The 26,514-nt window shown below is 39.4% G+C and overlaps 1 protein-coding gene across 1 annotated transcript in view; it reads left to right on the top strand.

Annotated features, from left to right (window-relative positions):
* The first annotated feature begins 3,272 nt into the window (after window positions 1–3,272).
* Window positions 3,273–26,514, top strand: part of AFG3L2 (AFG3 like matrix AAA peptidase subunit 2) — a 48,650-nt gene continuing 25,408 nt past the window's right edge. The window contains exons 1-7 of the mRNA XM_063076785.1: window positions 3,273–3,561; window positions 8,623–8,722; window positions 9,252–9,329; window positions 11,568–11,677; window positions 11,836–11,988; window positions 21,756–21,830; window positions 26,024–26,148. Of these exons, the coding sequence (XP_062932855.1) occupies window positions 3,445–3,561; window positions 8,623–8,722; window positions 9,252–9,329; window positions 11,568–11,677; window positions 11,836–11,988; window positions 21,756–21,830; window positions 26,024–26,148 (758 nt within the window). The 5' untranslated portion in view covers window positions 3,273–3,444. The remainder of the gene's footprint in view (window positions 3,562–8,622; window positions 8,723–9,251; window positions 9,330–11,567; window positions 11,678–11,835; window positions 11,989–21,755; window positions 21,831–26,023; window positions 26,149–26,514) is intronic.

The raw sequence follows: 26,514 nt of genomic DNA, 5'->3' as shown, positions 1-26,514 counted from the left end.
TTTGGTTCATATCTAAGAATGCATTGCCAAATCCAAGGTCATAAAGATTTACCTCTGCTTTCTTCTCAAGTTTTTATGGTTCTACCTCTTACATCTAGGTTGTTGATCTATTTGAGTTAATTTTTGTATTCGGTGTGAGATAGGGCTCCAATTCATTTTTCTGCATCCAGTTTTCCCAGAACCATTTGTTGAAAAGACTATTATTTTTCCATTGAATGGATGTGGTACCCTTGTAAAAAGTCAATTGAAGGTTGGCCAGTTAGAGTTGGCTAGAGCACAGTGTCATAACACTAAGATCACGGGTTCAGATTTCCATACCAGCCAGCTGCCAAAAAATAAAATAAAATAAAAAATCAATTGAGATGTATGGGTTTATTTCTGGATTCTCAACTCTACTCTGTCAGTCTGTATGTTTATCCTTATCACAGTACCACATAGTTCTGATTGTAGTAAATTTTGTAATTTGGAAGTTTGAGTTCCTCAACTTTATTGTTTCTCAATGTTGTATTTGGGGTCCCTTGCAATTCCATATGAATTTGAGGATCTGTCTTTTGATGTCTGGGGAAAAAGTGCTGTTAGAATTATGATAAGGATTTCATTGAATCTGTAGGTCACTTTGGGCAGTGTTGACATTTTAACAATATTAGGTCTTCCAATCCATCAACATGGAATGTCCTTCCATTTATTTAGGTCTTTAATTTTTTTTAGCAATGTTTTGAAGTTTTCAGTGTGCAAATCTTTCATTTCCTTATTTAAATTTATTCTTAGTGTCAACTTGACTGGATTAAGGGATATCTAGAGAGCCGGTAAATCATTATTTCTGGGTGTGTCTGTGAGGGTGTTTCCAGAGGAGATTGGTGTGAGAATCTGCAGACTGTGTAGGGAACATTCCCCCTCAATGTGAATCCAGCCGGCTAAGGGTCCTGATAAACAAAAAGGCAGCAGAAAGGTGAATTCTTTCTCTCCTGAAGCTGAGACAACACTCTTCTTCTCCTGGCCTTGGGCATCAGAACTCCAGACTTTCCAGCCTTTGGACTCTCGGACTTACACCAGTGGCCCCTGGGGTTCTCAGGCCTTCAACTTTGAATTGAAAGTTACATCATTGGCTTCCTTGGTTCTGAGGCCTTGGGACTTGGATTGAGCCATGCTACTGGTATCCTAGGTCCTCCAGCTTATGGACGGCCTGTGGTAGGGCTTCTCAACATCTATAATCATATGAGCCAATTCCCCTAATAAAATCCCTATCATCTATCTATCTATCTATCTATCTATCTATCTATCTATCTATCTATCTATCTATCTAACAATCATCTAACTATCTATCTATCTATCTATCCTATTGGTTCTGTTTCTCTGGAGAACACTGACTAATACACTGGTATTAAATAATTTCATTATTCTGTGCCTTTCTGTAGCTTTCTTTGTGTTTCTTGTGCTTTTGGTCCATTGAGCATTTTGGATCTCCACAGATCCAGGTTTATAGTTTTCATCAAATATGGAAAATTTCCCACCATTATTTCTTCAAATATTTTTCCTGTTCCTCCCACTCTGTCTTCTCTTTTGGGAACTCCAATTGCACATATGTCAGAGATCCCACAGCTTATGGATGCTCTGTTAATTATTGTTCAATCTTTTTTACTCTCTATGCTTTATATTGAATAATTTCTATTGCTATGTCTTTAAGTTCACTAATCTTTTCTCCTGCAATGTAATTTGCCATTAACCTCACTCGGTGTCTTTTTCATCTCAGACATTGTTATTTTCATCTCTAGTTGCCCAATTTAGTTTAAAAAATTCTTCGTGGTCCATATCTCTCCTTAATATAGACAGTCTTTTCTCCTGTTTCTTGCACATACACAAAATAGTGTCCTTATCTACTCACTCTATCACCTGTGTCATTGCTAGATCATTTTTGATTGGTAGATTTTTCTCCTTATTTTGGGTCTACCCAGACTCCTGGCTCCATCTCTTCAATTCAAGGAGACTGCCGGTCTCTGTCTGGGTTCCTGCTCTGTGTGACATGGCCTGGAAACTATCTCCTGCAATGAGCTGGGGTAAGCACAGGGTTCACCTTGTTTGTCTCCTGTCTCTTGGGGATTACCATTCTTCACCTGATGTTCATGTTCAGAACGGTATTTCATATATTTTGTCTTTTTTCCCCTAGTTGTTTTAGGCCCTGTTACTACATCTTGTATAGGAGCAGAAGTTTCTTTCATTAAAAAAAATTGCTGCATAGTATTGCCTGCTGTGGATTTTTCATAGTTTTAACCAGGTCGTATAGATGGATATTTGGGTAATTTCCAGTAATTGTTACTACAAATAATGCTGCAATTATTAACTTTGTACTCGCAGCATTTTATACGTATGCAGGTTTGTCATCAGGACACATTTGCAGAAATGGTATATCTGGATTAAAGAGTACACGCCTTTGTTATTTAGGTAGGCATTGCCAAATTCCCTTACATGGGCTTGTACCATTCTAGATGCCTGCCAGTTATTTATTCTGAGAATGCCTGGCCAGTAGAGTGAGCTATCAACATTTTGGATTTTTGCTATTTTGACAGGTGAGATATTCCATTAACATTTCAATGTCTGTTCTAGTTTATTTTTTTCTGTATGTATATGTATATACATGAATAATCATCCATCTTTCAGCCTCATCTCCTGTCTTTCCTATTCCTCTCCCATCCTTTGCATCAGCTACTATTTATATCATACCGGTACAAACTCCTGGAAGAGCTAATAGAAGATGAGCTGGGATTCAAAACTGCGCCCCAAAGTCCTCTCTCTTTCTACTCTGCAGTGATGGCGCACGAAACGATTTGCAGTTTCCACTACCTGGAGGACTCAATTTATTTTACGAGAATCATTTCTCCTTGAAACGGCTCCTGATGGGCCCCAGCTAGAAGTCACAGTTCCAATACATTTATCATCGCACTCCGCTCACTGGTTTGTGATCTTTTGCATTGCCCTACTAGGGGTTAGGCGTCTCTAGCGCCTAGCACGACACCAGTCAGTGAGTAGGCACTCAACTAAATATCCAACGAGTGCCTGACAGAGTGAAGAAGGCTTCGTGAGGTCCTTTTGTCCTCGCCCCTCTTGACTAGGCCCCCACCCTCTGCCCACGCCCCGCCTCCAACCTCACCTCCCGTGGTCCTTCCCCTGGGCCCCGCCTCCAGCCCCGCCCCCCGCTCCTACTCCGGGGCCCCGCCTCCAAGCAGAGGTCGCGCCGACCTGCGCGAGGGACGCCGACGTCGGCACGGAGGGGCGGGGCCGGAAGGGAGGGAGAGGACGCGCGCCGCAAAAGCGTGGACTCGGGGGCCCGCCGCGCTGCCCCGGCTGCACTACTCGGAGCCCAGCCCGCCAGACCAGGCTGCCCGTCGCCGCCGCCCGCGCACAGCGCGCCTGCGCAGCGCCCCGGGCCGAGTGGGTGCGCCGGCGGCCATGGCGCTGCGCTGCCTGCTGCTGTGGGGCCGCGGCGGCTGCTGGCCCCGCGGCTTCCCGCCGTTGCTCGCGCCTGGCGGCGGCGCGGGACCCAGCGGGCGGCCCTCCCTCCACACGGTGAGTCCGGCGCCCGCGTGCTCCGCCCCGGCCCTCGGGCGCGCTTCCGGCCCGGGGGGCGACGTCAAGGTCAGCGGGCTCACGGGCTCTCCCGCCCCGGGCCCGCGGAAGGCCCGCGCGCCCCGGCGCAGGGGTCGCGCTGCGCTCCAGCGGGGGCCGGAACCGCGGGGCGCCCGGCCTAGGCGCATGGGCGGACAGAGGACGCGCGGCGTGCCGCGTGACGAGCCGGCAGCACGGGCGTGAGGTCGTGGAGAGCGCAGGCTGTGCAGCCGCCTGCTTAACCTCCCCGATCCTCCGGGTCCACCGGTCGAGGGCGGCCGTTGCTGGTGTCTGGGACTGGCACATGGCGGATACCAGTAAATACTATTGTTATCATAAAAGAGTCCCCACTTTATCGTAACACGGCTTGTCCTCGGCAGGAGGCTGTTTCTCTCTTGGTGGTAAGGGGAGTGTGACGGCGGTGACAGAACCACAGCAGTAGTCTGTCTCAAGTAAGGTTTTCTGTATCATTGGTAGTTGGTGTCGGCTGTTTCAGTGACAGTTTCTTGGTCTGTCGGTTCTTTAGAGTCCAGCCTTGCACTGGTTTATAGTTGAGTGGTTGAGGCCCTGGGGTCACAGGAGCTAGCTTGGCCAGTTATTAGTTCATTGCCCTTGAGGAAGTTAGCTCAGCCTCTCCACCTAGAAGGGGGAAATAATAGTACCTGTCTTCATGATTCTTACTCTTTGAGGCTCCTTTGCCAGTCTTGGGTTAATTCCCTACTTATTTCTGATTCCATACTGCCCTGCACAAGGCCATTTTTCAGTTTCTTGCGTTGCGTTTATTTCCCCGTCTTGCTTGGTCTGATCCTTTTCTTTTTGTCCCTAGTGGACATTGGACTCCGACATGCAGTGGGCAGGCAGGGATCTACCTTGTCAGTTTGCAGTTTTTATGTCAGGAGACTTACCTAAAAGGTCTTCTTTTTGAATGGCGCTGTTGTCCCTTTGAATCACCGTTGCTGAGATATAATGAAGTCCTCTGCGCTGACACCTGTAGCTGATTAATTGGGGGGATCCATGACATATATTCCCTGATACTGCTCTTAAGGTCTGGGTGGGGACACTGGGTATTACTGTGCTACCTGCGAGGGAGTCTGATAAAACAGGTTTTCCTTTAGGTTCATGCTACTGTAAAAGATCATACAGAAGTACAGCTGACCCTTGAACAATGTGGGAGTTAGGGGCACACACCCTCCTTCCCCACACAGTGGAAAATCCACGTATACCTTTTCTTTTTTTTTTTTTTTTGCCGCCGATGGGTAGCAGGGATCAAGCCCTGGACCTTGGTCTTACCAACACTGTGCTGTAATCAACTGAGCTAACCGGCCAGCCCCTCCACGTATAACTTTTGACTCCCCCCAAACTTAACTACTAATAGCCTACCATTGACCAGAAGCCTTACTGATAACGTAAACAGTTGATTAACACACATTTTGTATATGCATTATATACTGTATTTTTACCATAAAGTGAGTTAGAGAAAAGAAAATATTAAAACCGTAAGGAAGAGAAAACCTCGAGAGATCACTTTTTACTGTGATTTACTGGAGAGGGGAACTGCACATGAAAATGATTAGCATAACAATGTTTTAAGCAGGTCCTCGCAACATTTGAGCTCACCCCAGTATGCATTCATGACATACCTTACTTTTTCCTAATTTTTTCGATATTTCTAGGCTTTCATCTGCGAGTTTTTTCAAATTGTTACACATCTCCAAAAATTTTTCCAATATATTTGTTGAAAAAAACCTGCGTGTAAGTGTATCCACGCAGTTTGAACCTGTGTTGCTTAGAAGTCAACTATTATTCTCACAGTGAGGTTCCTAGGGATATGTTGAGATATCAGTTTTCAGGTATTAAGCCCAGAGGAGTAAGACTGATGATAAAGCAACTGAAAAGTGCTCCTATTTTCAAACATAAAAGCTAATTCTCTAAAATGAGGTGCTCTAAACTTACATTCATGCATTGGCATCTCTTATATTATTCTTTGAATGAAAGACACCAAGGGCTTGGATTAGCTATGCAGAGGAGAAAAAGTTTCTTTGATGATTCCTTTATAGAAAACAACCTCAGTGTTAAATACAGCCATGGGGATTATTGCTAGGGATATTCCATGTCAACACAACTTGAAAATACAGCATAAAGAGGGTTTCTTAGTTAACAAACATTTATGGAATGCATACCATGTGACCAGTTCTATACTAACCTGTATGGTGATATAAAGAACCCTTTCTGTGACCTCTGTGCTATCCCAGTTCTGTATACTTACAGGTTTTGTATTGTATTATACCATGTTGTAACTGACTTGTTCCCATGACTTTCTTCATTGTGCTTCTGAATTTCTCAGGGGTAGGAATTGGTTCTAATTCCCCTTTGGACTCTCAGCTGCCTGGCGACACCTGACCTGGAGTGGATGCTCAGTGCCTGAGTGTGATTTGTGACTTGTCTAACTTTAGTAACATTTCTTTTTAACCTATACCCATAATGTATTTGGCATTGTAAAAAAAAAACTGTTGGCTTATGATACGTTCTTATCCATTATCAGTAGTTATTTCATAGGCCAAGTGTTCTGGTGTTTGGGAGGACCTAACACAACATAGCTCTCAGTTCTCTCAAACCAGCTTTGTGGTCAACTGAGAACAGTGTTAGTGTTTCTGCCTGTTTGCTGTGTAGAATGGTGTATTTATTTGAGGTTAAATCAGCTTATCCTTTTAAAATTTTTTATTGACATTTTTATCCACATGCTGTAAAATTCATCGATTTAAAGTGTATACTTTAGTGGTTTTTAACATATTACAAGGCTGCGCAACCATCCCCGCTATACCTAATTCCAGAACATTTTCATCACTCCAGGAAGAAGTCCTATAACCATTAGCAGTCATTCCCCCATTTCTCCCCATTAAATAAAATTTGCAGAAGGCCATTGATTTGGACTAGGCCTCTGCACTAAGCCTAACAGACCAAGCTAATATGAAGTTTAACTATAGTGGCTGAACTTTAGTTAATTGCAGGAGGCTCTATAACCAATTAACCTGTAACCAATTAGCCATCTCTACACTATACTTCCTTTTCCTATAATTGCTGTCAGCTCATGTTATTGGTTGGAGTTCTCTGAATCTGCTCTGATTCAAAGGGCTGCCTGATTTGTGAATTGTTTTTGTTTTTTTGCTTTGTTTTGCTTTGCTGTGTTTTGTTTTTTTCTAGCTGAAATAAACTCAGTTAAAATTTAAACTTGTTCATTTAATATCCCTAACCATCCTTCCAGCCCTAGGCAACTACTAATCCACTCTCTCTGTGGATTTGCCTATTCTGGACATTTCTTATAAATGAAATCATATAATATGAAACCTTTTGTGTCTGGCTTCTTTCATTTAGCATCATGTTTTCAAAGTTCATCTGTGCATCAGTACTTCATTCCTTTTTACGGGTGAATAATATTCCACACAACTTGAAAATACAGCATAAAGAGGGCTTCATACGTGTATGGTATATCACGTTTTATTCATTCATCACCAGTGATAGACGTTTGGGTTGTTCCCACTTTTTGGCTATTATGAGTAATAGTGCTATGAACATTTACGTAGAAGTTTTTGTGTGGACATATGTTTTCCATTTTCTTAGGTAGGAGTGGAATTGCTGGATCATATGGTAACTCTACATTTAACATTTTGAGAATCTGCCAGACTTTTCCACCATTTTACATTCTCACCAGCAGTGTACAAGTGTCCAATTTCATCAGGTCCCCACCAACACTTGTCTGTCTTTTTTATTATAGCTGCTCTAAGTGGATGTGGTTTTATTTGGCTTGGTGATGTTTTATTTTTTTCATCAGACTGCGGATGAACTTTACACATTCCCATCTGTATTGAAAAGCTTGCCCTCCCTCCCCCCGTGTAAACGTGGTGAATTTTTTTTTTTTTTTTTTTTGTCGTTTTTTCGTGACCGGCACTCAGCCAGTGAGTGCACGGGTCAGTCCTATATAGGATCCGAACCCGCGGTGGGAGCGTCGCCGCGCTCCCAGCGCAGCACTCTACCAAGTGCACCATGGGCTCGGCCCAAATGTGGTGAATTTTTACTTCCCAAAAAAATAGGATCGAACTTTTTTCACTGCCACATTTGTATATATCACCTCAATGCCCCTTGCCACTGATTGCTTTTAATTCTGTGTATAAAATTTTAATAAGGAGCTTTTTTGGTTTGTTTATATTATACTTTGATTTACCTAGACTGTGTTTACAACTTTTTAGCAACGTATTTTACATAAAGCAGAGATGGATCTGTAACTGGACTTGTAGAACCGTGACTCTTGCCAGGATAACAATGTATCAGGTATCTTTAGCAAATGTTGATAAGGATTATCAGTGATGTTGGGTCATAACTTTCTTATTGGACTTAGATAAATTTAGTATTACGTTTACAGGCAGTAGTGGCCTGTAATTTCAGGTAAATATCTTTCACTTGTGGTAGACCTTGCAAGTGAGTCAGCATGAAGCAGCAGATTTTCTGTATCAGAGTTTGTCTTTTGAAATTCTACAGGCTCTGTTTGATTTCACCTTAATTTTCTGTTCTTATTTTACTGTCATTTTTCAATTTGAAGAGATTTAAGATCATCTTAGAGATGTTGACTGATCAGACTAAGCATGTTTGGTAGATATCAGACACATAATTTAAACCAAATGCTGCAAGTTAAGTAAACATTGCCAAAGTGAATATGTTGTCAGATAATTATAATTGGGCTGCAATTCTAAATTGTTTGATTTTGAGGTATTCTTAACTTCTGGATAACAGCATATGTCTCCTGGTCCTGTTGCTAGAATAGAGTCATATAGGGCCAGATAACCCTAGTCCCCTCTGAAAGGGAATCTTTCTGTGCTAGTTTATGTGTTGTTATTATTGTTTCCTGTGCTAGTTTATAACCACCTGTGGAAGGGAGAAACATTTCATCCACTTTATATTATTAGGAAATGAAGCCTTTTTGCATTTGTTTTGATATAATCTTTATGCTTTATTTTTGTCATGTTGCAGCTTTATCGATATGCTACAACTCAAGCGACAACCAGCAGAAATTCTCTTTTGAGAGATGTAATTGCTGCTTATCAAAGATTCTGTTCTCAGCCTCCAAAAGGTAAACACTTAGGTGTGACCATAATGATCCATGTTCTTATTAAAGAGACCTATCATCAGCAGGTGTTCACTCAGCAGGCCCAGAGGTTTAGTTTCGGGTTGACTCTTCTGTCTCCTGCTGTAACCCACTGCCCTACCTCCAACTTCTGTTCAGTTACAGCGATGAAAATATGGTGCCTTCAAATATAACACTTTTATAGATGATGAAAATGATATGTAAAGGAGGCTTTCTTGTTTAACACATCTGGGTTGTGAACTGTATTATTTCAACTTTGATGTACTTCTACACAAGAAATACATTTTTAGCTTATGGCTTTTAATATTGTATCAGCTGCTTTAAAAACAAATGAAGGCGCCTGCTGGTTAGCTCAGTTGGTTAGACCATGGTGCTGATAGCACAAAGGTCTGGGGTTTGATCCCTGTACCAGCCAGCTGCCAAAACATAAATAAATAAAAACCAAATGAACACACATGCACAAAACCTGATGAATTTTAGTTTGAGGATATGTATTATTTTCCTTTTCTAACAGGATTCGAAAAGTACTTTCCTAATGGAAAAAATGGAAAAAAAGCTGATGAACCTAAAGAAGTTCTGGGAGAGAAAAAAGGTACCTTTTGCAAAGATTATGTTTGAATTTATTGCTTTCCCCTAATATGTGATGGTGATAATTTCCACTGAACAAAGAAAGAGTTATCATGTCTGTTCTGAAACTGTCAGTTAAAATTATATATAAGATTCTACAGACCCTGTGTTTCATTTCATCTTAATTTGTTATTCATATTTTCCTGCCATTTTTCAATTTGAAGAAATTTAAGGTCATCTTAGAATATTGACAGATCAAAATAAGCATATTTGGTAGATATCTGACACATTATTTATTTATTTAAAAGAAAAGGTAATTTTATTAATAATTTTTTGTTACCTTCTAGGATGTTGTTGCAGAGCAGATGGGAGGGAGGGGGAGAGGGGAGAAGGGAAGGAAATGGGATGGAAGAAGGAGGAAGGAGGAGGGGCGGGATTGAGGCCTGTGGCACCCCCCCCACATTCCCACAGGGGAGACTGGGGGGCTTCCAGCAGTGGCTAGCTGACACATAATTTAAACCATTGAGAAAAATCTTAGAAACCTAATATGTGCAGTTTATTTGAGACAGTGTTCTTTAAATTGTTCCTTAGAGCCTTACCTTTTCTCAGGGATTCAGAGAGCGTTCTTAGAGTTGGGCAGCTGCGGGGGACCGTGTAGACTCTGAGTCTCTTATCACCTGCTTCACGAGTGTGATAGCATTTAGCACGGTGTTTGGCATGTATTGGCATTCGACTGGCATTCTTTCTTTTTAGGGAAATGTACGGAAAAATATAATTCAGCCCTTGTTTTTAAATGAACTTGTCTTATAGTTGGAGGGACAAATATAGGCTCAGAGGATGCACAGGAGTGAAAGCCAGGCCAAGAGACAAGTGGAGGGAAGCATTAGTATGGACAGATGATGGCCCTGGATTCCTTATTGAAGTGTTGGGGACATAGGCCACTTCTACAGAGTTTTCCCAGGGCATGAGAGGGAGTCTTTGAATCTTGTTTCGGGGGCAGATTAATGATAATAGCTCCACTTTTAAATACAACCTGATGGCTACCATTTGCATATATGTTACTTTGTCCCAGAGTAGTTTGGAGTATTGTCAGGCAAATTTAGCAATGTGCTGACTATATGTTTTCCAATCCTGTGCTCTGTTAGGGGTAGGGTAAAGGCTTGTCCACATTATGCCTGTCTCAGACTCTCTGTGTCACTTTAGACAGAGGTGCATGAGCTCCTGTATACGGCACAGTGTGGAGAACCTGTCATGCATCCACTGAAGGTGACCAGGAGCCTGTAGCTTCCCATCCTGCTGCAGTATGGGGGTTGCTTCATGGTAGTTGAAGAAGTTAAAATGGTATTTGTGGGTTTTTGAGAGGATATAGAAGTGGCAAAAGGAAGGAGGATGTTAGTGACTACATTAGTATGCCAGGGTTACAAAGTATTGCAAACTTAAGCAACAGAATTTGTCTCATAGTTCCAAAATCTAGTGTCAGCAGGTTGGTTCCTTCTTGAGAGCCGTGAGGGAAGAATCTGTTCCAGGCTTGTAGATGATTGACGTCTCCTCTGTCTCCCCACTTCACCTTCCCTCTCTACGTCTCTGTGTCCAGATTTCCCCTTAGTATAGGGACACCAGTTTTACAGGATTAGGTCTTACCCTAGGACCTCATCGTGATTTGATTACCTTTGTTATGTCCCTGTTTTCAAAAAAGGTCAATTCTGAGGTAAAATTAGGGCTTCAACATATGAATTTTGGGGGGACACAGTTCAACCTAAAACAGTGACTAATTTCAGATTCTTGCAGACTAGTTTTATGTGGGTGAGTTTTTTTTTTTTTTAGCCAATTAACAAAATTATGGCTTTCCTACAGAAGAAACTGTTAACAATGTTTACTTCATGAGAGTGTGAAAGGGGAGCATGTATTTTTTAACTTTGAGTGGGAACTCAAGAATTCTCATCCCAACTTGTCACTTATCACTGTCACTTAACACTGCAAGAAGTTATCCAACCAGTTACTTAAGTTGCAGTTGCTTCCTCTGTAAAACACGTGCATATAAGAGTAGTATACTTCTCGGGTTATTGGATTATTATGCATATTCCATGAGACAGTGCAGGTAAAGCACTTGAAAGCCTCCTAGAATGTTAATGCTTTGTGGTAGAATCCTTTCTCATAGTGTTTTATTTAGTAACTGATCAGTTGATGTAATGTATTTTACAGTAAGTCTTTTCTTAAACTGTAGAAATGAAAACACTGTTGAGAGCTCTTTGTTTATGAACAGAATCAAAACCAGCTGCTACCCCGCGCTCTTCCGGAGGAGGAGGAGTTGGTGGTGGTGGAAAACGAGGTGGCAAGAAAGATGATTCTCACTGGTGGTCCAGGTTCCAGAAGGTTTGATTCTGAGCTGTGTGTTAATTTTGAGGTTATGATGGTGGCCCCAGGAAAGATTGGGAGGTGTTAACAGCATTGGGAGGGATTTGTGTCTCACATAGCTTAGATCACATTGTGGAATTTCATTCTTCACAGAAGTTGTCTCCTTCTTTGCCCAGGGTGACTTTCCATGGGACGACAAGGACTTCAGGATGTACTTTTTTTGGACTGCTCTGTTTTGGGGTGGAGTCATGTTTTACTTCCTGTTCAAGAGCTCTGGGAGAGAAATTACTTGGAAGGACTTTGTCAATAACTATCTTTCCAAAGGAGTAGTAAGTATTTTATGGGATTGGTGGCTGCAGTGGTTCAGAAGGTGAAATTCAGTACATTAGATCAAGAAAGTGATAAACAGCAAGTTTGACAGACTTGTCCGTTGTACAGTTATTTTCAGATTGGATTTTTCTAATACTGAAAAGTACTGCGACCAAGAAACCTGTTTGTTTCAATCCAGAGTCCCCAAATTTACCACAGAATCCTTTTATTTCACTTATACCAGAATGAGTCTTGGAGCCCTGCTTCCAAGTGTGGGCCTGGCGGCTCTTGTCTGCTTTCATCATCTTCTCATGGGCCCTCAGCTGCCTCTTCTCTGTGCTATCGTGTGCCAGTCTCTCTCGGTTCTTTTTATGTCTTTACTGCTTTTAGTCTCTGGTGGGCATGGAACCTAATCAGAGTTGTGTAAAGTAAGAGCAGACGGGCGCTATGTAAGGGCCCACGTAGGGCACATGGACTCTGACACCTGCTCTGTCTGCTGAGAAGCCTTTATTACTACTTGCTGGGTCTTTGCCCAGGTAAGACCATATTTCAGCATATTTAAGGTGCTGCTCTTCTAAGACACGTTATTTTATATATTATTAAAAAAATTTAGTAAGCTGCCAATGAAACTATGATATGTCATCAACTGTAAAATGTATTCCAGTTTCTGAGATGTTAAAATATGAAAAATGTGCATCTTAGAATTGATGAAATATAGTGATGGTAAGAGAATCAGAATTAGGCCTGCTATGTAACCTTAAGGAAATTACTTAACCTTTCAGTACTTGTTTTTCCATCAATGAAATGGATAAAATAAAGATAAGATATTAGTACTTTTACCGAGGTAGTATAAAGAATCTAAATTATTTTTAAAAGTTTGTACAGGAGGGTGAGCATGGAAGAAATGGAAATGGAAGTGGTAGATAACACAACCACTACGTAGATTTTTTAAAAATGTGTTTAACTTTAAAATCACAAACCTAATATACACATTGACAATATACATATTGTCAAATAATCACTGTTCCTAGTGAAACTGTTAAGAATGAGATACCTAGCAAAAGATGAGTATTCCAGTTGAATAGCGCAAAGGATATAACTAACCTATAAAAGTAGAAATACAAAGGGGGCAGGGGTTCGGTGGGACAGAAAAAGAAAGGCATAAGACAGAACTTAGCTTCACAATTAAATAAATGCAAATTAAAAGCAGTAAACCAAATTGGCTAAGATTATTAATAAAAAGATAATACCCAGTGTTGACAGGGTACGTGAGATAGTCTCAGTACATCCTTCATACAGGAAGTTTGGCAGTATGTATAGAGTCTTAAAAACCCTCACATCCTTTGAACTACTTCAGTGGTTTTTAATCATAAGATGGATTCACAGAGTTATTCATTACAGAATTTCATGAAAGGAAAAAGCAAAACAGAAGGGAAACCAAGTAAATATCCAATAAGAGGGAAATAATTATTAATAGCACTGAAATAGTCTATTTCTGTTTGGTGTTTTAGTTGGTCAGAAGTCACAGAAAGGAATGGAATAATGATTATAAAGGTCATTCTTTCTTCTGGATTTTGAATGTACTGACTGGTGACATTTCACTTGTGATGAGTGGCTGCTCCTTTTGATGGATGCTTTACACTGAGGAAGCATCCTTCTGCTGTCACTTTTACAGTTATTATGGATGGGTTTGGAATTTTTTGTTCCAACTGTTTTGACCATCTATTGAAATAATGGTTTCTTTTCTTACTTGATATATTTATGTGACAGAGTAACAATTTATTAATAATGAACCATAATTCCATTTTTGGGATAGATTAGTTTCACACTATTGGATTTTCTTCATTAATATTTCATTTTCTAAATGAGATTGGTATGCAGTTATCCTTTTTGTACTTGTATCGTATTTTTCCCCAATTTTTTTTTATCATGGTAAAATACACATAAAATTTGCCATCTTAACCGTTTTTAAGTGGACAGTCAGATGTTAAATTCATAAAGTGCAACCATCATCACCGCCCTCTCCAGAACTCTTTTCATCTTAGAAAACTGAAACTCTGTACTCATTAAACAATAACTCCCCTTCTCCCCCTCTCCCAGCCCCGGCAACCACCATTCTACTTTTTGTCTCTGATTTTGACTACCCTAGGTACCTCATATAAGTGGAATAAAAGGTATTTGTCTTTTTGTGACTGTCTTATTTCATTTAGTGTAATGTCCTTAAGGTTTAACTGTATTGTAGCATTTTTCAGTATTTGCTTCCTTTTTGAGACTGAATAATATTCCATCATAGGTACATACCACATTTTGTTTACCCATTTATCCATTAATGGAAACTTGTGTGGCTTCCACGTTTTAGCTGTTGTGAATAATGCAGCTGTGAACATGTATGTCCAAAGATCTCTTTGAGATCCTGCTTTCAGTTCTTCTGGGTATATGTGAACATGGAATTGCTAAGTCATATGAGAATTCTATTTTTAAGTTTTTGAGGAACCACCATACTATTTTCCACAATGGCTACACAATTTTACACTCTCACTGGTGGTGCACAAGGGTTCCAATTTCTTTACATTCTCACCAACACTTGTTATTTTGGGTTTTTAAAATTTTTTTGATAGTAGCCATCCTATGAGGCAGTATCTCATGGTGGTTTTGATTTGCATTTCCCTAATGATTACTGATGTTGAGCATCTTTTCATGGGTTTCTTGGCCATTTGTATATCTTGGGAGAAATGTCTATTCAAGGCCCTTGATAATTTTTGAATCAAGTTTTTTCATTGTTGAATTGTAGGAGTTCTTTATGTATTCTGGATATTAATCCCTTGTCAGGTATAAGATTTGCAAGTGTTTTCTCCCATTCTGTTAGTTGCCTTTTTGCTCTATTCATACTGTTTTTTGATATACAAAATTTTAAATTTTTCATGAAATCCAGTTTTTCTCTTTTTCTTTTACCTATACCTTTGGTGTCATATTCAAGAAATCACTGCCAAATCCAATGTTATGAAGCTTTTGCCCTGTGTTTTCTTCTAAGAGTTTTATATTTTAGCTCTTACATTTAGGTCTTTGATCCATTTTGAGCTAATTTTTATGTATGGTATTAGGTAAGGGTTCAGCTTCATTCTTATGCATGGGGATATCCAGTTTTCCCAGCATCATTTGCTGAAAAGACAGTGCTTTTCTCATTGAATGGTCTTGATGCCTTCTCAAAAATTATTTGACAATATGTATATGCAAGGGTTTATTTCTGGACTATCTGTTCTATTCCATTGGTCTATCTGTTTGTCTCTATGCTAGTACCACACTGTTTTGATTACTGCAGCTTTATAGTAAGTTTTAAACTCAGGAAATGTAGGTCCTCAGGGCTTAGTTGTTCTTTTTCAAGATTGTTTTGGCTATTTAGGGTCCCTTGAGATTCTCATATGAATTTTAGGATGAGTTTTTCTATTTCTGCAAAAAATGTCATTGGGATTTTCATAGGGGTTGTATGGAATCTGTAGTAGATCATTTTGTTTAGTAGTAACATCTTAACAATATTAAGTCTTCCAAGCCATGAACATGAAATATGTTTCTATTTATTTATGCTGTCTTTAATTTCTTTCTCAGTGTTTTTTTTTATTTTTTATTTTATTTCTCAATAAACATTGTAGTTGATTTTCATGCCGCTTTACCTGTTCTCCTTCTCAGTGTTTTATATTTTTCATTGTACATGTCTTTCACCTCCTTGAGTAAGTTAATTCCTAAGTATTTTATTCTTTTTGATGCTATTATAAATGGAATTGCTTTCTTAATTTCCTTTTCAGATTATTCATTGTTATGTACAAAAATGCAACTGATTTTTATGTGTTGATTTTGTATCCTGCCACTTTGCTGAATTTATTTGTTAGTTCCAAAAGTTTTTTGTGGAATCATTAGGATTTTCTAGATATAAGATCATGTCATCTGTGAATAGAAATAATTTTAGTTCTTTCTTTCTAATTTGGATGCCTTTTGTTTCTTTTTCTTGCCTAGTTGCTCTGGCTAGAACTTGCAGTACTATGATGAATAGAAGTGGCGAAAGCAGGCATTCTTGCCTTGTTCCTGATCTTAGAGCAAAATTGTACAGTCTTTTACCACTTAGTAGGATGCTAGGATGCTCACTGTGAGTTTTTCATATATGGCTTTTATTATGTTGAGGTTTTCTTTTGGTTTTTTTTTTTTGGCACAGGCCATTACAGGATCCAGACTCTTGACCTTGGTGTTATCAATACCACTGAGCTAACTGCCAACCTGGTAGTTTCCTTCTGTTCCTAGTTTGCTGAGCGTTTTTATTGTGAAAGGGTGTTGAATTTTGTCATATGCTTTTTCTGCATGAACTGAGATGATCATTTAGGTTTTTTTCCCTTCATTCTGTTAATGTGGTGTATTACATTGATCAATTTTCCTATGTTTCTTTTGTTCTTTTCTAGGAATAAATCCCACTTGGTCATGCTATATAATCCTTTTAATATGTTGAATTTGGTTCGCTAGTATTTTCTTGAGTATTTTTGAATGTATGTTCATAAGGGATATTGGTTTGTTGTTTTCTTTTTTTGTAGTGTCTTTGTCTGTCTTTGGTATGAGGATAATGTTAGCTAGCTACATAGAATGAGTGAGGATGTGTTCCCACTCTTCAGTTTTTTGGAAAACTTTGAGAAGAAGTGACGTTAGTTCTTCTTTAAATTTGGTAGAATTCACTAGTGAAGCCATCAGGTCCAGGGCTTTTTTTTGTTTGTTTGAAGATTTTTCGATTACAGATTCATTTCCTTATTAGTTATAGGTCTTTTCAGATTTTTCTATTTCTTCATGGTTTAGTCTTGGTAGGTTTTGTGTATCTAGGAATTTGTCTATTTTATCTAGGTTATCCAATTTGTTAGTATACAATTGTTCATTGTACTCTCTTATAATCCTTTTTATTTCTGTAAAATCACTAGAAATGTCCCCACTTTCACTTCTGGTTTTAGTGATTTGAGTCTTCCTTCTTTTTTAATTCATCTAGCTAAAGGGGTGTTGATTTTTTGTTGATATTTTCAAAAACCAACTTTTAGTTATATTGATTTTCTCTATTTTTCTCTTCTCTATTTCATTTATCTTTGCTTTAATCTTTAATTGCCTCATTTATTTCATATATCTCTGCTTTAATTGACTTCCTTCTGCTAGCTTTGGGTTTAGTTTGTCCTTTTTTTCTGGTTCCTTAAGTTATAAAGTTAAGATTGTTGATTTGAGATCTTTCTTGTTTTTTTTTTTAAATTTAAGCATAAATTTCCACCTGCTTTTGTTGTGATCCATAAATTTTGGTATGTTGTGTTTTTGTTTTTATTTATTTCTAAGTATTTTAAAATTTCCCTTGTGATTTCTTCTTTGATTCATTGATTGAGTGTGTTGTTTAATTTTCACTAATTTGTGAATTTTCCAGTTTTCCTTTGTTATTGATTTCTAACTTCACCCTATTGTTGTTGGTGAAGATACTTAGTATGATATCTATCTTTTCAAATCTATTGAGGCTTAATTTGTGGCCTAATGTATGGTCTGTCTTGGAAAATCTCACATGTACATTTGAGAAGAATGTATGCTGTCGTTGAGTGGGGTGTTCTGTATGTGTCTGTTAGATCTAATTGGTTTATTATGTTAAATCCTCTATATCCTTACTTCTGTCTGTTGTCCTATCCATTGTTGAGAGTGGAGTATTGAAGTCTCTAATTATTATTGTAGAGCTGTCTATTTTGCTCTTCAGTTTTGTCAGTTTTTGCATCATATATTTATATACTCTATTAGGTGCATACATGTTTAGAATTGTTATGTCTTCTTGCTATAATGAACCTTTTATTTAAAGTCAATTTTGTCTAATATTAGTATAGCTGTCCCTGTTCTCTTTTGGTTACTATTGCATGTAATATTTTTTTCTATCGTTTTACTTTCAGTTTGTGTGTGTGTTTGGATCTAAAGTGAGTCTCTTGTAGACAGCATATAGTAATATCATTTTTTTATCCATCCTCCCAGTCTCTGTCTTTTGAGTGGAGAGTTTATTTATATTTAAAGTAGTTACTGATAAGGAGGGACTCACTTCTGTTATTTTGCTGTTTGTTCTCTATACGTCTTACAGCTTCCCCCCCCATTTCCTGCATCACTGTTTTCTTTAGTGTTTAGTTGATTTTTTGTAGTGAAATGTTTAAATTCCTTTCTTACATTTTATAGCTGTTTTCTTTGTGATTACCGTGGAGATTACATTTAACAACCTAAAGTTGTGGCATTCTAATTTGAATTTATACCAACATGAAAACCTGGAAAAACTGTGCTCCTGTATAGCTCTATCCCCACCCTTTTTTGTTGTTGGTGTCCCCAAATTACACCTTTATGCATCATATGCCCCAAAACATAAATTAATAATTTAAAAAAATGCATTAGTCTCTTATATTATGTAGAAAACAGAATGCAGAGGTATAAACCAAAGTTATAGTAATACTGACTTTTTTTTTTTTTTTTTTTGTCTTTTTTCGTGACCGGCACTCAGCCAGTGAGTGCACCGGCCATTCCTATATAGGATCTGAACCCGTGGCGGGAGCGTCTCCGTGCTCCCAGTGCTGCACTCTCCTGAGTGTGCCACGGGCTCGGCCCTAGTAGTAATACTGACTTTTATAATTACCCATGTATTTACCTTTGTTGAGATCCTTACTTCTTCATAAGGCTTTGAGTTACTTTCTATAGTGTCCTTTCCTTGTACTTTGTAGGCCTCCCTTCAGCATTTCTTGCAGGGCAGCTCTAGTGGTAATGAACTCCCTCAGCTTTTGTTTATCTGGGAATGTCTTAATTTCTCCCCTACTTTTGAAGGACAGTTTTGACAGATATGTGATTCTTGGTTGACGGCTTTTTTTTTCTTTTAATGCTTTGAATATTGGCCCTCAGCCTTGTTGCCTCCAAAGTCTCTGATGAGAAATTTGCTCATAATCTTATTCAGGGTCTCTTGCATGTGGCAAGTTACTTATCCCTTGCTGCTTTTAAGATTCTGCCTTTGTCTTTGAAAAGTTGTATTATAATGTGTGTTGGTGTGGGTTTCTTTGAATTTATCTTACTTTAGAGTTTGCTGAGCATGGATGTTTTTATTCTTGTCTTTCATCAAATTTGGAAAGCTTTCAGACATTACTTCTTCACATATCCTCTCTGCCCCTTTCTCTCTTCTCTTTCTGAACTCCCACAGTACGTGAATTGGTCCACTTGTTGGTGTCCCACAAGTCCCTTAAGCTCTGTTCACTTTTCTTCAGTGCTTTTCTTTCTGTTCCTCAAACTTGATAATTTCAGTTGTCTTATCTTCAAGTTTGCCAACTCTTTCTTCTGCCTGCTCAAATCTGCCTTTGAATCCCTCTAGTTTATTTTTCATTTCAGTTATTTTACTTTTCAGCTCCAGAATTTCTTTTTTTTTTAGGCTTTCTCTTTATTGATATTTCTATTTTGTTCATACATCATTTTCTTGACTTCGTCCACATCTTCCTTTAGTTCTCTGAACATGTTTAAGATAGTTGTTTTAAATTCTTTGACTTGTAGATCTGCCATCAGGTCTTTTTAGGAACAGTTTCTGTTGACTTATTTATTTTTTCCTTCAAATGGACCATACTTCCCTGTCTTTTTGTTGCCTTTGATTTTTTTGTTGAAAACCAGACATTTGAGTCCAGTAATGTAACTCTGGAAATCAGATTCTTCTCCTTCCCTGTGGTTTGCTGTTTACTGTTTTTATTTATTACTTTTGTTTTTATTGTTATAGGCTGTTTCTGTACTCAAGGATCAGCCTGCATTGTAAACTTGGGTTTGCTCAGATCTTCTCTGAACTTGCACCTTTCCATGGGCATGCACGGTCACTTTCTGATTTTCCCTATATATCCAGTTATTTTTGTATGTTATGGTCTTTAACATCTGGCTCCAAAATGGAGAAAGAGAAAGATGAAGGGGGGAGAAGGGCGTTAGCCCTTTAAATCTCTTGGCAGTCATTTCAGCCAGAGGGGAAGGTACAGCACCATAGTGGCCACTGCCTCTTTGTCTGTATCTCTGTTATCAGAAACAGCAGTCATCAATCAGAGCATAGATCCCCGATATTTGGAAGACAGGCTCCTTTTTGTTGAGTGTGCAAGCTGCTCCCAGAACACGTGCCACAGCTGCCTGCTGTGGGGCTGGGGATGGGTAGCTGCTACTGTGCCAGGAGCTGAAATTGACCAAAAGTAGCCACAGTTGACCATCCATGCTTTCCCCTGGAAGTTGCACCCTTCAGTGGACTCCAGAGTTCCAAAAGTTATGTCAGGCTGATTCTGCCTGTGAAATTGTGTAGTTAGGGAGATGCATTCCTGGTGCTTCCTTCTACACCATCCTCTTAGAGTCCTCTTGTGTACTCATATTTTTGAATCAAGTGTTTAATCTCATGAAAGTGAGGTTATTGTATTTACAAATCTCATTTGCCTACTTTCTCAGAAGTGACTCCTGTCCTTTGTGTGGCCAGAGCTGCAGCAGTCCTTCCGAGCATGACAGCAGCTATTTGAGGAGGAGTCTCCATAGCTCCATCTGCTCCTGACTCACTGGTTTTGTGGAATGCATCTCCTGTCTCCCTAGCAGTTTCATGGGGCAGTGCTCTTCTAGTCATTCCTTTCCAGAAAGACCCCTTCAAGATCAGTTACTGCCCCTTCTGGCTCCTCTGGAACCACTCAGGGGTTTTCACTCCGCTTGTCATTCATGCCTTCCAGACTCACTAACACAGCAAGAAAGAAGCATATTGCATGAGGCTTATGCTCCTTAGTCATCCACATTTCTTAGGATGAGGGGTTTAAGAATATTATTAAGAATCCTATATAATTAGGAGATTAAAGGAAAAAAATGTTTAAATTATTTTATATTCATAAAATGCCAAAAATTTAAAAGTCTTAGAATACCAAATGCTGGTGAGGATGTAGAGTAATCATAGTATTTTGCTGATGAGAGTGTGAATTGGAGAGCCACTTTGGAGGACAATTTGGCAACAGCTAGTGCAGTTGAAGATGTGTCTACAGGTATGTATCCTGAGAAATTTTTGAAGATGTGCCCAAAAAGGTATATACGAAAATGTTCACAACAGCATTGTTTGTGATGGTGAAAAATTTGAAACAGCCTGATTGTCTATTAACAGGAGAATGGGTAAATAAATTGGGTTTTGCTCATAAAATGGAACACCCTGCAGGACTGAAATGTCAGCATGGATAAACCTCCCAAATGTAATGCTGGGAGGAAAAAGAAAGTTACAGAGGAATATATACAAAACGAGACCATTCTTTTTTATTTTTCTAAGAAGATGACCGGTAAGGGGATCTTAACCCTTGATTTGGAGTTGTCAGCACCACGCTCTCCCAAGTGAGCTAACTGGTCATCCCTATATAGGGATCCGAACCTGTGGCCTTGGTGCCATCAGCACCATACTCTCCTAGGTGAGCCACAGGGTGGCCCTAAAACAAGACCATTCTTAAAGTTTAGAAGCAGGCAAAAGTGAATGTATATATTGTTTAGGGTTACATGGTGTATAGTGCAAGTGTAAAGTGCTTTGGGCGGTTCAGCCCCAAAATGAAAGAGTGGTCACCTCTGGGTGAGAGCATGCCTGGCAGCTTCCACAGCGTTAGAGGTGGGAATACGGACCATCCCTATCAGATTCTTTATTGTTTTTTGTATGTCTGAAATATTATGTGCATTTTAAGTGAGCTGAAAAGAATATCTCAGGTATTTTCTGTAAGTTTATGTTTGAATGTTTAATGTTTTAAAATTCTAGGTAGACAGACTGGAAGTCATCAACAAGCGTTTTGTTCGAGTGACTTTTATCCCAGGAAAAACTCCGGTTGATGGGGTAAATAATTTTAATTGGTGTAAATGAACATTTCAGATTTAAACCTGAAAAGAAAATATCCCTCCCATTGCAGTAGATATGCACACTAGATGTGTCAGAGTTGAGCAGTGCAGCAGGTGTAGTACTCACTGACATCAGTGAGAATGTGAACATGCTGCTGCATTAGTGATATGGGGATTGGGTCAGTGTCCTGTTTTGTTTTTGGTAATCACTTTTGCTGTATATGTAGGAAACGGTGAGTGAAATTCCAGTTTTCAGTATTCCAGAATAGTCTATGATTTTTCAAGACAGAGAAACAATTGTTTGGTTAAGGAAAAAATGTTAAAATCTGAATTGCTTATGTTTTGAGACAACTTCTTTCAAATCAGTGTAAGAAGCAATTCTGATCATCTTTGTCCCAAGTCTTTTGTGATATTATATGAATTTCCATTTGTTTTCCTATTTTAAAAATAATTTGTATTTCTTGTCCAACCAGTTTGGACTCTACTTGCAGAGACCCCAGACTGAGTTGAATGCATTGGAGGATTGTGGGGGAGAGGTGGAGGTGAGGCTCCCAGGTGGTGCCCAGCCCTTCTCAGGGCTTGACCTCCGTCAGCTGTACCCCATCTGTAGTGGATTGAATTATGTCCCCCCAAAACTCATTGAAGCTTGAATTGTATCCCCCAAGTTTTAGAAACTGTGACTGTTAAGAGGGTGGGAAATCCTTTTATGATAATTGAAAGGTGGGGCCTTGACGAGGTGATTGGATTGTAGGACCTTGCAGTAGTGAATGGATTAAAAATGGTGGTCAGGGGCGTGGTTCTGAGGGCTTTAAAAGAGGAGAGTCTGTCTGTCTCTCTCTCTCTGCTGTCTCTGCTTCCACCGTCTTGCAATGTGAGACCCCTGGGTCACTGTCGCCACCACCAGATGGACTTTGGACATCCCAGCCTCAGAAACTGTAAGCAATAAATTTCATTTTCTTTATAAATTACCTAATTCCAAGTATTTTGTTATAGGCAACATAAACGGTCCCCCGTTCGCCATCCCCGGTCCCCACAGTCTTGGCACCCTCCGCAGGGCCAGACTTCTCTACTGCACTGCATTCCTGCTCCCTTAGGATAATTCTGTTTAACTATTTTCTGGCTGTCCTGCCTAGACAGGGCAACATTTAAGGACAAGCTAAAAGTGATGCTGACCATATCTCTTTAATAACATGTCAATAAATATATCTGTAAAGTCACATGGCTCTGGTGTTTTAGTCATATTTAGGGGAGGTACTTTAATTGTGTTGATTTCTCCCCCGCAATCTCTCCCCTTATGATGAAATGTCCATTAGTAACCATGCTGCTTTTTCTTCCTCAGACTTCTAGTGCTGGGAAGTAAGTTGGCACTCCCTCTCGAGAGGACAGTTTGGCAGTGTATATACTAGCAGTTTTGGAAGTATACACAAGCCCAGTAATTTTGCTTCCTGGAATATAGCCTAGGGGAATAATTAAGAATGCGTGTAAAGATGTCTGTATAAGGATGTCCTTCAGAACATTGTTTACATAGCAAAATATTAGAAATAAGTCAGTATCCCACGCCAGGCACCTGGTTAACACTGGAGACCCCTCATTCCTGTGCTGTCAGTTTCCATGCCGAGCAGTGGTCCTTAGAGGGGTGCTGTTTCCTCTCAGGGGCACTTCTGACATTGGAGGGGACCTTGTTTTCTAGTCCTGGCATATGCAGCATTTATGTATTGAAATTCATACCATTGTATTATAAATTACTTTCTTTTTGTTTCTCCTTTAGAGTACAGTTAAGGTTTGTATTGATTTCTTTTAAAAATTATGCATGTTTCAAGATTATAAAGGAAGTATTATTAAATCTTGAAGGATAGGCATTGAAATGCTGATAGTGTTTATCTCTGGGTGTTGAGATTATGGATGCTTTTTATTTTCTGTATGTGTATATTTCCAAAGTTTTTTACAGAGAACATATATTGCCTGTTTAATAAAGACTTTTTTGAGCTTTCAGAAACAGAAGATTTTCAGTGTCCTACTACTCATAGAGTAGCAATATTAATTACTGTGCTGTGCTGTATCGCACAGGCTTTAGCTTCAAGTCAGTTCTACTCTTCACTAGCTGCTTGGGTTAACTTCTCTGAACCTCCGTTTCTGCATCTTTAAAGTGGGAGTGACAATAGAGCTTTTTTAGGGCTTGGTGCTTAAATGAGATAGTTTAAGTCAGTGATGGTTTTCCAAACTTCCTTGTGCATAAGAATACCCTAACTGTTACAACTTGAGTACTGAGACCTCCCCCTACTCCCCCATGTTCTTACCTAGATTGTCCTGAGACCCCCCCGCGCTGCCCCACTCCACCCCCAGGTTCTTATCTAGATTGTGTCCTGAGTACCTACATTTCTAACATGCTCCTGAATGATGCCCGTATTGCTGATCCTAGGTCCACACTGATTCTCTGATGAGAGCCAGACATTTAGCATGTTGCCCAGTGGATAGCGGGTGCTATGTTAGGGAATGTTCAATTACCTATTGGTGGTAAATGTATTATGAACATGTTTTGGAGTATGTAACCACATGAATTTTGTTTCTTTGTCAGTGAACAGCTTACCAAGAACTATTATTGTGTGATATAAAACTTACTATCCATCTTTTATTTTTAGATATGTGGAGAGAAGTACTAGAGCAATGTTCCTCACTCAATAATACTGGTTGGTGGGAGGAATATGGGATGGCATGTTGCTCTGTTGTTATGAGTTTTATATCATAGACTTATTGTTCGGATTTTTTTAAAAACTTCTAAAAATGGTTGCAAGTTAAAGGAGAAACAAAGTGTTTTTTGCTATAAAGTGGTGCTAATACATGCAAGGTGCTTGGAACAGGGTCTTATATCTAGTAAAACTCCATGAATGTGAGCTGTTGTTATTAGTGTCTTCATGGTTGTGCAGAGAGGCAGTTTGACATGGTGATTAGGGTACTGGCTCTGGGGCCAGACTGCTGGGGTTCATATCCTAGCCTCCTTTCCGTGTGGAACCATGGCAAGTTAAGTTGCCCCTGTAGTTTTCTCATCTGTAACGGGGACAGTGAGAATCAAGGCTCATATTCAGCCAGTAGACATTAGCACAGTTATGGAATACTTATGTACTGGTTGGTAAAATGACCCTTGCCCAAGCCCCTCAGATGTCCCTCCCTAGGGCCCTCAGGAACTCCCCAGCTCTGGTAGATGGAAGGGCAGTGCCCTTGGCACGGCAAGGGACTTCTGCCCTGACTGGTTGCTGGTGGCTCTTTCTAATTGTTCAGATTTTGAATATCACCCCTGGTGATAGTACCTACTTCTTGGGATGGTTCTCCAGATTAAATGAGTTAATGTATATGAAGGGCTTAGGACATTATGCCTGGCACTTAGTAAGTGCTCAGTATGCTTTAGCTGTTATTATATCACATTAGTTTTTAATTTGTGTATAGGCAGCTGAGAAGCACCCAGGAAACAGAAGTGGAAAAGAATGCTGTCCATTTCTCTTGTCTGTAACAGAATATCTGAAACTGGGTGATTTATAAAAGATATAAAGAAATTTATTTCTTACAGTTTCAGAGGCTGGGAAGTCCAAGGTCCAGGGGACACATCTGATGAGGGCCTGCTTTTTGGTGGTGACTCTCTACAGCGACCAGGGTGTCACATGGTGACAATGAGCTGAGCAAGAGAGACCTAACTTTCTCATTCCCTCTTGTAAGGCCGTCAGGACCATGCCCTTTACTCCATGAATCTATCAGTAACATTCACGAGGGCACAGTCCTCACAATCCAATCACCCCTCAAAGGCCCCACCCTTCAAATAGCATTATTGGATTTCCCAACCTCTTAACATTCTTACAGTGGAGATCAAGTTTCCAACACATGAATTGTTGGGTGATACGTTTGACCCATAGCAAATGCATATTTATTTATAAAAAGGGATTATTTTTTCAAATAGGTTTTTCATTCTGTTCTTTGAGTTTATAATTTTAGAGCTATTGGGGAATATTGTAAAGAATGCTTATTTGCCAAGTGTTCTCACTAAGAGAACATTTAATCACCACATCATTAAAACCAGTCTTTTTAATTTTTTTTTTGTAGATTTTCAGAATTTCTGAAAAGTTCTTAAAAAGTTGAACCCTTTAGTGAATTGAACCCTTTGTTTCCACTTTATTCTTAGGATATTTGTTTTTCTCTTTATAGCAACACGTCTGGTTTAATATTGGCAGCGTAGACACCTTTGAGCGGAATCTGGAAACTTTACAGCAAGAACTGGGCATAGAAGGGGAAAGTCGGGTACCTGTTGTCTACATTGCTGAAAGTGATGGGTAAGAAGTAGTTTTAAAAAGATAATAATTTGAAGGCCATTTAGTGTGCTGTGTGTGGTTCCCTGTGTTCTGTGTCACTAGGTGGCAGGATTGCACATGATATTCTCAAACAGTTTTTTCTCTGTTTGGCTAGATTTTCTTTTAAACCGTTAGTAACTTACTAGTTTTTGCACATGACTGATTCATTTCTACACATTTATATTTATCTTGAGTAAGCAGTAATTTGGGGTATTAATGTCCAATAAGCTGTCCTTTGGTAGGATTTTAGTATAAAGAACTCCTTTATATCAAAGAGTGGTATTCCCACCTTTTAACTATCACTTATGTTTGTCTTTCACAGAGTTTTCCAGGACTTTTAAGTAATTC

The sequence above is a fragment of the Cynocephalus volans genome, chromosome 13, assembly GCF_027409185.1.
Source record: "Cynocephalus volans isolate mCynVol1 chromosome 13, mCynVol1.pri, whole genome shotgun sequence".
In the NCBI taxonomy this organism is placed as follows: Eukaryota; Metazoa; Chordata; class Mammalia; order Dermoptera; family Cynocephalidae; genus Cynocephalus; species Cynocephalus volans.
The sequence above is the reverse complement of the archived record's forward strand: the minus strand, read 5'-3'. Positions and strand labels throughout refer to the sequence as shown.